This window comes from Beta vulgaris, chromosome 5 (assembly GCF_026745355.1).
Source record: "Beta vulgaris subsp. vulgaris cultivar EL10 chromosome 5, EL10.2, whole genome shotgun sequence".
NCBI lineage: Eukaryota > Viridiplantae > Streptophyta > Magnoliopsida > Caryophyllales > Amaranthaceae > Beta > Beta vulgaris.
The window spans coordinates 9,970,155-9,985,898 of NC_079206.1; the positions used below are offsets into that span (position 1 = coordinate 9,970,155).

Sequence of the window (15,744 nt, forward strand, 5' to 3'; positions counted from 1 at the left end):
ATTGAGAAAACCAACAGGGAATCAAGAGGTTTGGTGTCAAATAACCAAGATTGAATATCCGTAACATGATGAGAGGCACTTGTGTCAATGATCCACAAAATATTATCAAACTTACCATTCAAACGATTTACAGGAACCTGTGCATAACCAAACATGCCCGTTAAGGCTTTCCATTGCACGGAACTGAAGAGTGATTAGGGGGAATTGTTGCTCCCCGTCGCCGCGGAAGATGAGTCTGAGCCACTGATGCTGCTGGCATCAACATTGGCGCAAGCTGGTGTTATGAAATCACCGGGACGATCTTCTGGTCCAAGAAAGAAATGAGATCAGAGGAAGGATCAAGTTTTGAGGAAGGCGGCAGGTCATTGCCTGCCATGGCCGGAAAAATGAGGTGTTTTTTAGAGTTTGTTAACCTGCTCTTGATACCATGACAAAGTGAGATAAAAGGCACAAAACAAGTCTTAGGGTTTTCTCATTAATCTCAAGAATATATATTACAAGAGTCCTTAAGGAGATAGAAATCTAGGAGAATAATATGTTGCCTAAGAAGATAAGGAACCATATTTACAACAATATCTCAAATATTCCTAGAATATCTTAACAATTTGATATGGTAAGGAGCATTAAAACTCAATTTAATTACCCAGTTTGTAGTTTACCCACTAGTAGTAAAATTCAATTCAACATTTAATGTTATTTTTTGGTAGTCTACTTTTTTTGAAAAGGATATTTTTTGATAGTCTATTAATACTGAGTTACATACTGGATGGATTGATGTAGTTAGATCCTATAAGGAGATTATATCGAAAAATATTTGAGTACAATCCTATTAAACACATTAAAATATAATATTGATATGTATGTAATATATGAGGAGAGAAATGATATAAAAATAATGTTTTGATGTATTCCTAACAATGAAAATTCAATATCAAAACTCAAAAGGGTTGACAACACCTTAAAATTACTCAATCAATCTCCGACTACTTCTCATGCCCTCCACCTAAGTTCGAATCTTACTTGACCCCCCCGAATTAACACTCCACCAGACATTCTTATTGAAATAGGAGATGAGGTGGAGGCTTACTGTATACCCCAAAAAAAAAAAAGTTGGCTAATAATTGTTCGAACTACGAAAATGTGGATGCTTGTATATGCTTGACCTGACTGAGTGACTGCTGACCAGGTCATAAGTTAAAAGCTAGATGGACTAGTTGTGGAATAGTTCAATTGCGACCCGGCATATGGTGTAAACAATTGATAGGTACATGAACGAAACATGATATATAGATATACATGGGTAATAGTGACACTTAATCATATATATAATATTAAAGCAAGAAAAAATTGTCCTACGTGGCAAGACCTCAACCTTCCTCTATTCTCCTTCACCCTCAACTTTTCGACCTAATGCTTGCTTATGCCACGTGGCATTGCTAAAAATAATTTTAACAATAATCAATTAATTCCTCCGATTGTGTAACAATGAAGGAAATAATATCAACTACAATAACTAAAGGAAATCAATCAACCAATTATCAATTAAGAAACAAATCAAATATTATCTTTTTTTTTAAAACGAAAATCATATATTATCTTAGCGGTCATTCTTATTATTTTCACAAAAACCAGTTATGGAATTATTTTCAAGCTAAATACCAATTTAGAGGAGAGAGAAAAATACAATGAAAAAGATGAATTGATATAACAACTTTAAGTTTTTCACTAATACAAGATACTCAAAAAGTCAAAATATGAAATTTCAAATATAAAACAAATATTAGCTAAGTACAAGCCAATGGGTGCATTGGTATAACAACTTTAAGTTTTCATCACACCTATCAAACTTATATAATATAATTAATTTAAAAATTACCTAATTTCAAGCCAATGGGTACATTGGTCTAATAAGCTTTTTTTTTTAATATTATTCACTTTTGGCAATGAATACCACAACATTATCATGAGATGCTAGCCCTTCAAGAAAATATGCAAATGTATAATAATAGTAATGCAAGTTTATTTTATTACCAAACAAGAAATAAAAAGATGATTTTGTTGAAAAAAATATAACACACCATGATTATGACTAGAGATTACATATAACAAAAACAATAAAAACTCAAATATTCAATTTTTAGTCCCAAAGTGGTTTAGGTAAGCTAATATGATAATCATAAAAAAATCATATCCATGACCAATACATACTAAAAGTATTTTTTTTAAAAAAACAAAGTTAAAGTGAGAGAGGTAAAATAAGAGTTCATCTATATATATGTTCAAGAAATTGAATTAGGTAAAAAAAAAATGAAAATCAATATATAAGCATCTGTCTACTTTAACTAATTAATTTTGACATAACTATGATAATATAAGTTTGGAAAATTTAGATAAGATTAAACAAATTTAGATATAATAATTAAGTGTTTTTCAGACAACTTAAGGGAGAATTAAGAAAATGTCAGACAAGATAAGTTGTTTAAAGATAAAAAGGATATTTTTCTCACTACTAAAAAGTTAAGGTCAAGAGTACATTAAAACATTTATATGGCAATTCTCTCTCCAATTTATTGGATATATATTAATATATTATTCTATTATTGCGACTAAGAAGGTTGACAACCTTAGGCTTAGGGACTAGGGTCACTCAAATATTTTCCCACATTCTTACATTCAAATGAAACAAACGATATAAGTACATACACTTATGAACTTACGCTTGATACTAATATCATTTTTAAAGAAAATTCACACACTTTGAATTTGGCCCATTCTATAAAAATTATAAAATAAAAGAGTAGGAGAGAGAGTGAAAACATGACACATGTGCTTAAATTATAAAATAAAGCTTTCTTTAATTTTTATAATAGTTTGCGAATTATTTTGCAAGTTTTATGAAATATCCCAAAAAAATATGTTGCGTGTATTAAGAAACTAAGAATAGTAATTATTTTTCTTCAATATAATCCAATATTCTTTAACTAATTATTCTTGCAAAAAAAAAACTAATATAACTGTTCATAAATTTAACATCCTAAACTCAAATTATATAGAAAGTATGAGTGAATCATGAAGTAGTTGACATTATAGGATATCAATAATTATTTCTTATATGCATGATTAAATATAGTTTCCTTGCTAAAATAGATATTTCTCACTTATTCATCATTAAAGTTAAGCAGCGCCATGACTTTCTTATATAATTAATATTGTATGAAACTCATTCAGTTAGATGAAATGGGGAATGATGTAAGATAAAATATATCATCAAAATTGTGGTCATTTTAGGGAACTACAAGTAAAATAATTATCTTATAATTTTATATAAAAGTAATGTTACAATTTTTAAACCATAAATCGTGTGGACGATATTAGACTGGAAAGAGAGATATCTAATGAGCATTGCGACACTAATTTAGAAGGTGAATCAACAAGAGAGTTAATTGTCAAGCTTATATGTAAAAAAAAAGGGGGTTTATAAGTATTCAAGTTTAATTGGTTTATAATAGAGTGAAACTGTTTTGAAAAGATCAAATAAAGTTATTGAATTGGAAAAGTTGTTAATTTATTTAACTTTGTTTTGGTTTTTTTTTCTTTGATGTAGAAGATAATATTGAAATGTACATCTTATAAAGAACCTATAAAACACACATATATTATACAAGTAGTGCGTGCGTATTTATATTTGTTTACATTTTCTAAATTAGTCTTAATGAATATTAAAACTTTAGTTCGCTTAATATATTCGAAAATTGGTTTTAGGAAGAAATTAATGAATAAGGGTTAATTTGGACCATTGAAGTCACTTGAGGTAGTCTTTGGGAGGTGAAAAGTAAATTGAGAAACCCTGTATTATACTCATTCCGTCAGATGGAATGGGAAATAAGGTATGATACAATATATCATCGAAATTGTGATCATTTCAAGTAGCAACGGGGAATAAGGTATTTAGGAAAAAAGTAGAGTGGGGAAACCCTGTATGATACTCATTCCACCAGATGAAATGGGGAATAAAGTATGATACAATATATCATCGAAATTGTGGTCATTTTAGGTAGCAACGTGGAATAAGGTATTTATACCCCGTATGGTACTCATTCCGTCAGATGGAACAAATTTCCTCTGAGGTTTCAAAAAAGGCAATTTTAGTTGGTTGTGTGTCAAAAGTCAAGGACAATCCCTATCGCATGGTGGGTTTGTAATCTCTCCCGATACCAGTTCTCAGTCATGGCCAATTTTATGTAGCCATTTCTCAGTCATTGGTAAAAATTGCCTAATAGTACTCCTATATCAGAAAGATAATGGGAAGTCTAATACTTTAAGGCCATTTCGAGGAAAAAATGAAGATGTAATGTAGAGAGAGTTTCTGAGACGATTGACCCCCCCACTGGTTACTGGGATGAAAACCAAGTTCGTGCAAATTTTCTCCCTGTTGAGGCGGTTGAGATCCTTAACCTTTACCATCTCAACCCTTAGATGATGGTTTCTATGGGGCTACACCAAAATTGGTATGTTCTACTAAATAAGACCATCACTTTATTAATTTTTTTAAGAATTCCCATACAGTTGTTGGCGATTCTATTGTATCGGAATGTGGAAGAAAATCTGGAATTCCAATCTTCCTCCTAAGGTGTTGTTGGCTTTACTTATGATGATATAATTGCTTCTGACTATATTATACTTCCTCCGTTCTTTTTCTACTGCAGCAATTGGGTTTTCACGCTTGCCAATGCTCAATTTTTACTATTAATATCTTTATTTACTATTTAGTAAAATTATACAAATTTGATATTTTGAAAGTATATATCAAGACGAATCTAACAATACCCCACATGACTATATTTGTCTTTACATAAAAATAACAATATATAGTGAAAGGGTATGATAGTGAATGAATAGTGTAAAAATCTCATTGTTATATTAGACTACGAACGGATGAAGTAGCTTCTTAAAACATTTTGTTTTGCTCTAAAAAGAAGTCTTCCAAAATATATGAATATCATGTATCTGTTAAACAACTTTATAATTAATATAAACGGTTTTTTCACCAAATACCCCCGACAAATCAAAAAATTCACAATATACCCTCAATGTTTCAACAATTCACCATATACCCTTGACTTTTCATTTTTGTGCACCAAATACCCTTTTTTTAACCGCCGTTAAGTCACTGTTAGCTTTATTCACGATTTTGCCATTATTAACTCCTAACCCTAACTTCTAAACCTAATTCCTAACCCTAATCTAAACCCTAATCCCTAATCATAATCTAACCCCTAAACCACCCCACCAACCCACCCACCCCACCCAGCCTCCCCCACGCCGGCAACCCCCTACCCAGCCCCCTCCCCCTCGCCGGCAACCCCCTCCCCTTCGCGCCAAGTTTTCCGGCAGCCCCCCTCCCTCACTCTCTTCGCGCCTCCCCTCCCCTCCTTCCTTCGCGCTCCTCTTTCCGGCAGCCCCCTCCCCTCCCTCGCTCACTCTCGTCGCTCGTCGCGCGCGCCTCCCTCCCCTTCGTCGCGCCGCCTCCCTCCCCTTCGTCGCGCCTCCCCTCCCCTTCGTCGCGCCTCCCTTCCCCTCCCTCACTCTCGCCGGCCGCCGCCGCCCTGTTTGTTTTCGCTGCTGTTGAATTCGCTGCCGGAAAGAGAACCGCGAAGGAAGGAGGGAGGGGGAGGGGAGGGGGCAAGCCGGAAAGGCGGCGTGAGGGGAGGGGCCGACGGTGGGAGGGAGGGGGATGCGGCGGTGGAGGGGGAAGGGGTGGGGCTAGGGGTCAGGGTGGGGGGTTGGGCCTAGGGTGGAGGGGTGTTAGGCTGGGTTAGGGTTAGGGTTTGGGGTAAGGGTAAGGGTTAGATTAGGGTTAGGGTTAGATTAGGGTTAGGGTTAGATTAGAATTAGGGTTTAGGGTTAACAATGGCAAAATCGTAAATAAAGCTAACGGAGAAATAACGGACGTTAAAAAAAGGGTATTTGGTGCGCAAAAATGAAATGTCAGGGGTATATAGTGAATTGTTGAAACATTGAGGGTATATTGTGAATTTTTTGATTTGTCAGGGGTATTTGGTGAAATAACCGTAATATAAATGTGTATTTCTCTTAAACACAAAGTTTTTGATCAAGTAGACGTAAATAATCGTTTATATGTTTTCAATGTAGCAGATATATAAACATTTTTATTGTATGTAAGTTCCCGTGCATTATGCACGGGTCCAAAACCTAGTTTGACATTAATGTTGAGATCCTATGTGTATCTTGTGAAAGTGGTTTCACACGGAAGGAAGTGTGATGATTAAGAAGAATCAAAATGCATATGCTAAATAATACTCCTATAATGGTAGATTATTGGTAGTGATGGTAAGTAAATAATGTAGATGTAAAGAAAGTAATATGTCTATATTTATAGTAATGGAACGCTATATCTAGACATACATTTCTCTTTATAACTTTTTCTTACTAGTTACCACTCAATATCATCAATTTGACATGCGTGGAAATTGGTTTACAATAAAATTATTGTGCACCCGACTCACACACATGAATTGAGACACACATTAATATAATACATAGAAATCCATTATATCACAAAAATATATATTATATAAGAGAGAAATACACTGTATCACAAATAAATACATTATAACAAATAGAAACACTATCACAAATTCAGGAGAAAACAAGCAGGTAAATCCGATGGAGGAAATGGGGTTGGTTGAAGACGAGTTTGAGGTATGAACATTTAGGATTTCAAAACTTTTTGAGAAAAATATAGAGGGAAATAATTGGCTGTAGCGCGCTTACATGAATGAATTACATCACCCGTTGCATTAATGTCATACACCCTATTGCAAGGATCATTTAAAAAGCGTTGTAATAGATTTAACGGTGGTTGCACTTGACTATCTAATGCAACACTTTAGTATAACCGTTGCAGTAAGCCGTTATATTAGCATGCTTCATTGCAATAGCCCGTTGAATTGCGATCAACAGTTGCATTAGACCATTGCTTTATGGATAACCGTTGCAATTGCTTCAATATGTAGCAGTGTAATTTAGACTCAGAAATCACGTATGCTTACAAATAGAGTTAATTTAAACATTTAAATAACAACTTAACAAGCATTGCCTTATCTAGACTAACTCCTTAACTATATTTCGCGTTCAAAATATTCTTCTTTTTTTTCACTGTTATGGGGGTAACTTCTTAGAAATTAATAATAACTCTTATACAAAGAACGAAAAAAATATATTATTGATTGATCTTTTCCTAATTACACTCTCGTAAATAAATGAGAGACATTCATATTGATAGAGTATAAGACTATTTTAAGGGGTCCAATCATCATCTTAAACTTTTGGTTGAGTTGATCATGTTATTTGAGCTAGGATGACATAAATGTTACATAATCAAATCTTATCCACCTAAGTGAAATATCTAAAGCCAGTTATGCTCGAGACTTGTGCTGCATCTATACTTGACAAAGGAGTTCATTCATCATACACCTGGATATACTATGTAGTACACTAAAGACATCATTTGATATTGGGTTTGGTGGAGATGAACAAGCAAGCAAGCCCAAGCGAGGAGAAGGAGGCTCAAGAAGAGTTGCACACGGGCGGGCGGGCAGTGGTGAGCTCGGGCGGGTGCTGCATTACTCCTACATTTTGCCTCGAAGGCATAATGCTTCCTCGCACCCTGCACCGGGCAGGTGAAAGGTGAGCCCGGACGGACGATTCTTCGCTCCCGCTCGGGCAGCCTAGTCTGCATGTGTTTTTTATGATTTAAGTTTCAACCGTGGTCGTTGGATTGCTTTTATTCCTTTAGTATAAATAACTTATTAATCTGGTTTTAGAGAGTGTAACACACGTATCTCAAAGTTCAAACTTGGAGCCTAATCTTTTCTAGGGTTTTAGGAGAGACAGTGAGTTTGTGAGAGATTGTATGTTCATCTTTGATTCTCCATTGATTCCATAGTGCAAGTTTGTGCGTTTTTCTCCCGGAGCTCGGGGTTTCCCACGTTAATTTTTTTGGTGTGCTCTTTCTTATTTTATTTCCTCTTTGCATTACTTGGTTGTTGTTTCAATTTTATGTTTCTTCTTGGTTATTGTTGATTATTGCACAAACTAGTTCACACTTGTTTCTAAATTCCAACATTTGAAACTCCTTTTTTAGTATATTTTGCTTATTTAAAAGATTTCAAATGAGCAATGAGTATAAAAATAGCTTTGGGTATACCATACTCACGGTACACTCGTGTGTATGAGAAAAATTGTGATAAAACATTATTTATTTTGTAAAAATATGCTAAAAATTTATAGTTAGACAAGATTAACATTTGTGATGATATAATTATTTGCGGTATGCGAACATGTGTTTTTTTTTATTTATTTTGGCTACAAACATTCCTAGTATTCTTACTTTAGTTTATAAAATATCTCAAGTCATTAAGAGCATTACGAAAGCTTTCAAATACTTTTTTTTTTTTTTGAAGGGAAATACTAATTCATTTAATATTAATATATGTTTGGTTGTGTTTTTAGTGAGCAATAAATGAGTTGTTGTATAGGAACGAAGCGCTAACGAAATTGTACTCTTCTAGTGGACGGTCGGACCGAAAGGGAACGGCAGAAATTTTGCAAATCATCAAAAGCTGAATTTCAACTGCTACAGTTGATAAATTGTTTTATTTTGGAAAAACAAATAAAATAAAATAAAATAAAATTTATAGTATGAATTTGATCTTGAAAATAGTATTGGCCTGGGCCCCTCCTAACCCCTTGCCTCAAGTAGCAATACAGTAGTGTGGTCCGTACGAAATTTATGGGCATGAAGTCAAAGGGTTAAGCATGGTTGGTGAGCCCATACATTATACTAGTATTTATATAATATTCCCACTATACTATAGTTTTATTTCATTAGTAGTATTTGGCAGATAATTTAATTTATTTTATACTTTAAAATAGGAGATTGCTACATCTATTCATTGGGGTACACTACTCATTAGAAAGAGCAGAAGGTGATAGTCTAGTAATGTTGGTATCATCTCCGATCCCAAAAATTCTAGGATCGAGTCTCACCCTTGTAAGAAGGGATTCCCAATTTCCCCTCTATCCTATCTTTTTAAAAAAGACTATCCATTAGAAATAAAGAATTAAAATGTAATTAATTATGTTGAGTTGGACTATACTAATTATTAATGTATATCTCTAGTGGATAGATTACCCGATGGAGAGATGAAGTTTTTCCTATAAAATCATCTCTGCATTATTAATTTATTATTAATCCCAATTCCCAAGTATATAAATGTTGATGTGTAGGTGTATCTATGTCTTTTCTTCAATATTATTCAAGATTTATGCTCTTAGAATATGAAGTATAGAAAAAGATAAACATCAGTACAACTACAAGTTGCAGAAGCAAATTTGTTTATTACTATCTGATAATCACTTTACAGGGACAAAAAGTACAATGCAACCAATAATGTAAACTACAATAGTTTAGTATATCATGGATTATAATTAATAAAATACTAGTAGTTTTAACAGTAATCTATGTATTAAATTGATTAAGGGTCGTTTTGAATAATTCAGTATACTATAACTATCTTCACTATATACTAATTACTTTTACTATATGTTTCAATCCTGACACAAGTTTATCTTTGCTGAAGTCCTTAATTATTGAGGGGTATTAGTATTACTAGGGATTATATCAAATTGTTCGAAAAATTAAGTAATGTTATTAGATTTAAAATGTTTATGGTAAGAAGACAACATTATACAATAAATCATGAAGTTATATACTTCATCCATTTCATAATAAGTGAAACACTTCTCTCTTTTATGTGAGAGCTTTTTTAGAGAAGTGGATGAAATATATAATAGTTTTTTTTGTAAACAATGTCTTTAATAATTTTCAATCTCTATTAAAGGAAGAATTTTCTTAAGTGGTTGAAAAACAAAAGCAGTGGAACCTATCCCAAACACACAAACTCCCATAATATGAGATTTGATTTTGTAACAATGGTCGAGCCAATAAGGAACTTGATGGGTAGACATACAACTACGTATACCCCAAATTGGATACTTTTTCTTCACAAACTTTTAAGTTTGAAAAATGCCCTTAAAATTATATGGAGTATTTGTGTATTACATCATCAGAGTATTTCTATTTTGTGTGAGGGTGAGGGATAGGCGAATAGCCTAGTGGTTAGAGCTTTTCTTTCGGTTTTAGGAGGTCATGGGATCGATTCTCACCCTTGACAAGTTGAGATCCCCTTTATTCCCCCAACTTGTAAAAGTTTATCCTTTAACTTATCATCCATCCTAAGTTATTGCACCATGATCTCTAACTGTATTTCCGCTATTAACTATTAAACTCAACTTACCACCTTTATTTTTTTTACAAATAAGAAAAACCCTATTATTATGACGCGGTCTCTACCCTTATCTCATTATCAACTATTTTTACACGCATTACATACATATAAAACTATAAATATCTAATTCTCCAAACTCACATTTTCAAAATCCTCACTCCACCACTATTCCATAACATTACAAATGACAAACAAAATAGAACTACTACTAAATACGTACTAACCGAGTTATTCCTCAATCTCATACATTTTTTTTAAAAAAATACAATACACAATATAAAATAAAATAAAGGAGTAAAAAAAGAAAAAGAAACAGCTGGCTTTTGGGCCTTATCAGAAGAGAAAATGTTTGTAAATAGCACCCAGTCCGAAACGGATGACAAAGACATGGTCACATGAGCCCAACCAGATACTTGATGAGGGTCCCCCACTCTACGTATAAAGTCTTCCCTCTCTATCAATTCAGAATTTATTCAGGGATGAATTCTATCAGAATTCAGAAATGGCCTTTCTTTCTTTCTTTTGCCTAACTAAAGAACCTTCCAGCAGCCAGCAGAGAGAGGCCACCTCTTTCCCTCTAAATACTACTTATTTTACAACTACCTCTCTTTTTTCTCATACAATCAATCTAAATTATTAGCCTAACTTTTTTTTTTTTTTTTTTTTTTTGACAAAATCCCCTATACTATACTATACCCTATATATTGCTATTACTAGAGTAGCAGCTAGTTTTAATTAGTTTTGATCATCAATCTATGTAAATTGTCCATTTCTGTGTTCTGAGTACTAGTACCATCTATTTTCATGAAAGTTTTTAGCAATAAAAAGGCTCAAGTTTTGTGTTAGGTAAGTTTAACACAAATATCTGAAAACCCTAGCTAGCTAACCTAAGTTCCTTATAAGTATTACTCTTTTCCATTATTCTTCTCTCTTCTTAAATGCTTCAATTTCTCTTGTGTTAATTTTACTTTTTTACTCCATACCTTAGTATAGTATAGAGCTTATCTTCTCTTCTCAAAAAGAAAAGAAAAGAAAATGGATTATCCATACAAAGGGTGGATGTTATCGAATCATTCATCGGCGACAACGACGACGACGGCGACAAAGATGCAGGTTCATGTGGATGATGAAGAGGACGATAAAATTGTAATAGAAAGAGAGCATATGTTTGATAAAGTGGTGACTCCAAGTGACGTAGGGAAGTTGAATCGATTGGTTATACCAAAGCAGCATGCGGAGAAGTATTTTCCTTTGGATTCGAGTAATAATGAGAAAGGTTTGCTTCTTAATTTTGAAGATCGGGCGGGGAAGCCATGGAGGTTTCGATATTCGTATTGGAATAGTAGTCAAAGTTATGTAATGACAAAAGGTTGGAGTCGATTTGTTAAAGAGAAGAAGTTGGATGCTGGTGATGTTGTGTCTTTTCAAAGAGGTGTTGGTGAGGTTGGTAAAGATAAGTTGTTTATTGATTGGAGGCGAAGACCTGATGCTTCGGGTTTACACCAGCATTTGCAGTATCATCATCATCATAGTCATAATCGTACAGCTCTCCCCGCTGCAGCTGCTGCTGCAGCGGGGGGATGCTGGACTAGTAATACTGGTCCGACTTTTTTGTTGAGATCTCATCCTCATCCTTATTCTCAACCTTACCCTTACCCTCTCCTGCAAGGCGGAGGGGGTGGGGGTGGAGGAGTGTGGGACCACCAAGGGAATACTACTACTACTCATTTATCTCTTATGAATGTACTTCCTTCTCAATCACATACCCCTCCGCTTCGGAGGGGTATGGGTTTGGGTGGTGGTGGTGGAGGTGGTAGTTATGGATATGGGTACGGAAATGTTGTGAATCCGTATCCAATGACAGGATCGTTGATTTTTCTTAGATCTTCTTCAGTACCAACACCGACTTCAGTAGGAGGAGGAGGAACAACAAGCTTAACACAACAAATAGTAGAAGATCAAGGACCATCGTCAATGATGCAGGTACAGAGAGGGGAAGGTGGGGTTGAGCCCATGCCTATGGTATACGAATCGGTGCCGGTGGTCCAAGGCAAAGCTGCAGCTAAGAGGCTCAGGCTATTTGGCGTGAATATGGACTGCCCCATCTCCCATCAAACTCATGATTTTGACATTTTGTCTTCCTCTTTGGCATCCTCTTCTACCCCCAACTACCATCATCATCATCATCATCATCAACATCATCAACATGAACAACAACAACAACACCATACTACTGGCGGATCAATTTCAATGGGCCCCCCTTCTTCTACTTCTTCTTCCTTCTCTACTCCAACTAGTCATCAACACTCTCTAAGGTCATTCTACAATGGTACTACTCATCCTGAGAAAGGCAAGTCATCATCCACATCATCACCATCCATGTCTTTAGATTTGGACATCTAGAATGGTATGAAGACTCTTGTTTTTTTTAACAATAGAGATAAACTAAGATGCAGTGAACAAAAGAGCTCTTTCTTTTATTTTAATTATTTTCATAATCCAAGAAAAAACAAGTGGTATCAGATTATTATAAGGTCATCACTCATCAGATGTATCAATTGTTGTACTAGTAGATTAAATAGGGCTGAAAAATTGAATACTACCATTTAACCACCCCAAAAAATATTGGATCTTTCTCAACCTCTCAAATCAATGGTACTATTATCAAGCATTTACTTACTTGATCTCTCATGAGTTGCAAAATTAAAGCTAGCGCCGCGCTCGGTTCGAATTTAGAAGCCAAGAACAAAGATGGATTTGGAAGAACAAAGATGAAAGCCAGCTCTCATACTCCTCATCAGTAGAAGTACTACTACTACAACTACTTTTAGTCATAAGTTCATCTAAAATTTGATTCATGTAAATTAATTATTACATCTGATCTTATATTATATTACTTCTGTTGACTTCCTGCTATAATATGTTATTAGATTCATATTATATAGAAGTATTTAAAAATATGACACTGCTTTTTACACCTTGATCTGTCATTTTATTAGCTAATGTTCAATAATTTCTTTTGCATCTATGTATCTTAATATGCTCAACACCCAATTGATCAAGTTCAATGTTTCAGAAACTACAGTAATATTGTATTTCTTTTTTTCTCTCTCTATCTTTTTCTCCTGCTGTGACCTACTATTAAATTCTTAACGACTTTCTGACTAGAGAAGAAAGTTGTGTAAGATGAAGGTATATATATCTGTTCTCATCATCGTAGGTACAATGTTATTTCTCACTCCCCATTAAATTGGAGTATATTATATATATAGTTTCAATAAATATTTATGTGGGTGATCAGGGAATTAAGTGAGTCCTGTAATTATGAATTTGTATTATTATTACACTATGACAAAAGTTTTATAGCGCTAGCTCTTTGCTGCTGTTGTTGCTGCTGTGCTGCTTCGTTGGGATGCAGGTGCTGCAACAGCTATTTCATCTTGAATTAGATTATCTTCTGCACAACTCTTTATAAAGGTACTGTCTTTCTTCTTTTCTCACTTACTTCTATTGCTTAATTTTTTTTCATAAATCTTCTTTGTTTTGTCAGTAACTAGTATCACTTTGTGATTTTTCTGGCCTTAGTTTCAAGGTTGTAGGTTACACTTTATATGTGGTTTTAAGATGATCATTTCATGTATATCACTTTTCTTCATATAGTTAGGTAGGTTTTTTTATTAGTAATAATTGATATGTATGTATGTATGTATGTATGTATGTATGATTTCCGTATGATGCACTAGAAGATTTTAGCAGGGTTGCAAGTGTTACTACCTAGCTAAGCAGTCATGTATAGTATTATTTGAGAAAATTAAGCACTATTAGACTCAATAATAATAATGTGTGCTTTATTTAACCTGATTTTCACATTTCTAATTTAATCCATACTTAAGAAGGTATTTTTGAACTTATTAGCCTTTGAACTTATCTAAATTTATATATTGTAGTTGTGAATTACACTACATGCTCCGCGTCATTTGATTGTTTAACATATATTATATCTCAGTCTTGCAATACATGCACCATTTTAACTTTTTAGATGTTTCACAATATATGCGCCATTTCCTCTTTTGGATTATTTCACAATACATCCCCTCCTTTAAAACATAATCACATGGGTTTCTAAAATGCAATCACAACCCTCTCTCTCCTCATCCTTGGTTTACATGCCATATAGAAATGATGCATGTATTTAAAAACGAAGGTAATATCTCGTTAGAGCGAGATCACATCTATGTACTTATGAATCCATTTATCTAAGAAAAGATTGATAACAGGAGACACTATCCGCAGGACTGAAAATGGTACTATGGTGGAGCTTTTGATAGTGTTTTATTTATATGAAAGAATGACGATAATATTGCTTAGATTGCATGCCAGCCATCACCTACCCTATCTAATTGCATCTCTGAAAACTAGATGAATTTTTTTAGCCAAAAGTCAGTTAAAATCTAGGGACATTAGGTATTTAGGTCTATGTTTGAATTGCATTTCCATGTTTCATTAGTATGTGAGTATCTGATGAAGACAAACATGCACACCTCGCATAAAAAAGGCATAGAGTTTTGCTAACCAGAGAATTAACATAGTTTCTAAGATGGTATTAAGTTCGAAATTATGATAATATATATTTTGATTCTTATAGTTATGTTTTTGGGAAAAATTGGGTTGCTAATATATACTCATAGATGTGCAATGATCTATCTTTGACATCATGTGGATATGTTACTTTTATTATACAACATCACACTCTTATATAGTTATAGTATCCTTAGAGAACCTCTATATATACATAGATACTCCTATCTACATAGGAAAAAAGAGAATATAATGCTACTGGTGTGATAGAAGTTACATTCAGTTCTGAATTACTTAGGTAATTATGCATCTTATTTTGTCCCTTATTGGGGAGTACTGTCTTCTTCTACAAGCAAAGGGATCATATTTACAGTCATATTACAGGTCCTGAGAAAATAACACTTTGAATTTCTAACTAATTAATCAGTGCTTAAGAAAGTGTGGTTGCTGTAACTTCATTACTTGTAGAATTAGGTTAATGTGCTTGCCTTCTCATTAATGATTGCCACAATATATATAATACACAGTTTAGGAAACCCTAACAAATATAGTAAGCTAAAGATATACAGTAGCCTAAATAATATATGCTCTACACCCTCCCTCAAGTTGGAGCAGGGGAGGGATCGAAAATGCCCAACTTGGACAAAAGAAAATCAAACTGTGTCTTGCCAAGAGCTTTAGTGAAAATGTCAGCCAATTGATCTTTGGTAGAGACATACGTAGGGGCAATCAAACCATCGAGAATAGCATCCCGCACAAAATGACAATCCACCTCAATATGTTTGGTGCGTTC

General features: G+C 34.0%; 1 protein-coding gene across 1 annotated transcript; it reads left to right on the forward strand.

Annotated features, from left to right (window-relative positions):
* Positions 1 to 10,833: 10,833 nt before the first annotated feature.
* Positions 10,834 to 13,279, forward strand: LOC104892653 (hypothetical protein). Its single transcript, XM_010678637.4, has one exon. The coding sequence runs from the start codon at positions 11,409 to 11,411 to the stop codon at positions 12,774 to 12,776; it is 1,368 nt and encodes a 455-aa protein (XP_010676939.2). The 5' UTR covers positions 10,834 to 11,408; the 3' UTR covers positions 12,777 to 13,279.
* The last annotated feature ends 2,465 nt before the right edge of the window (positions 13,280 to 15,744 follow it).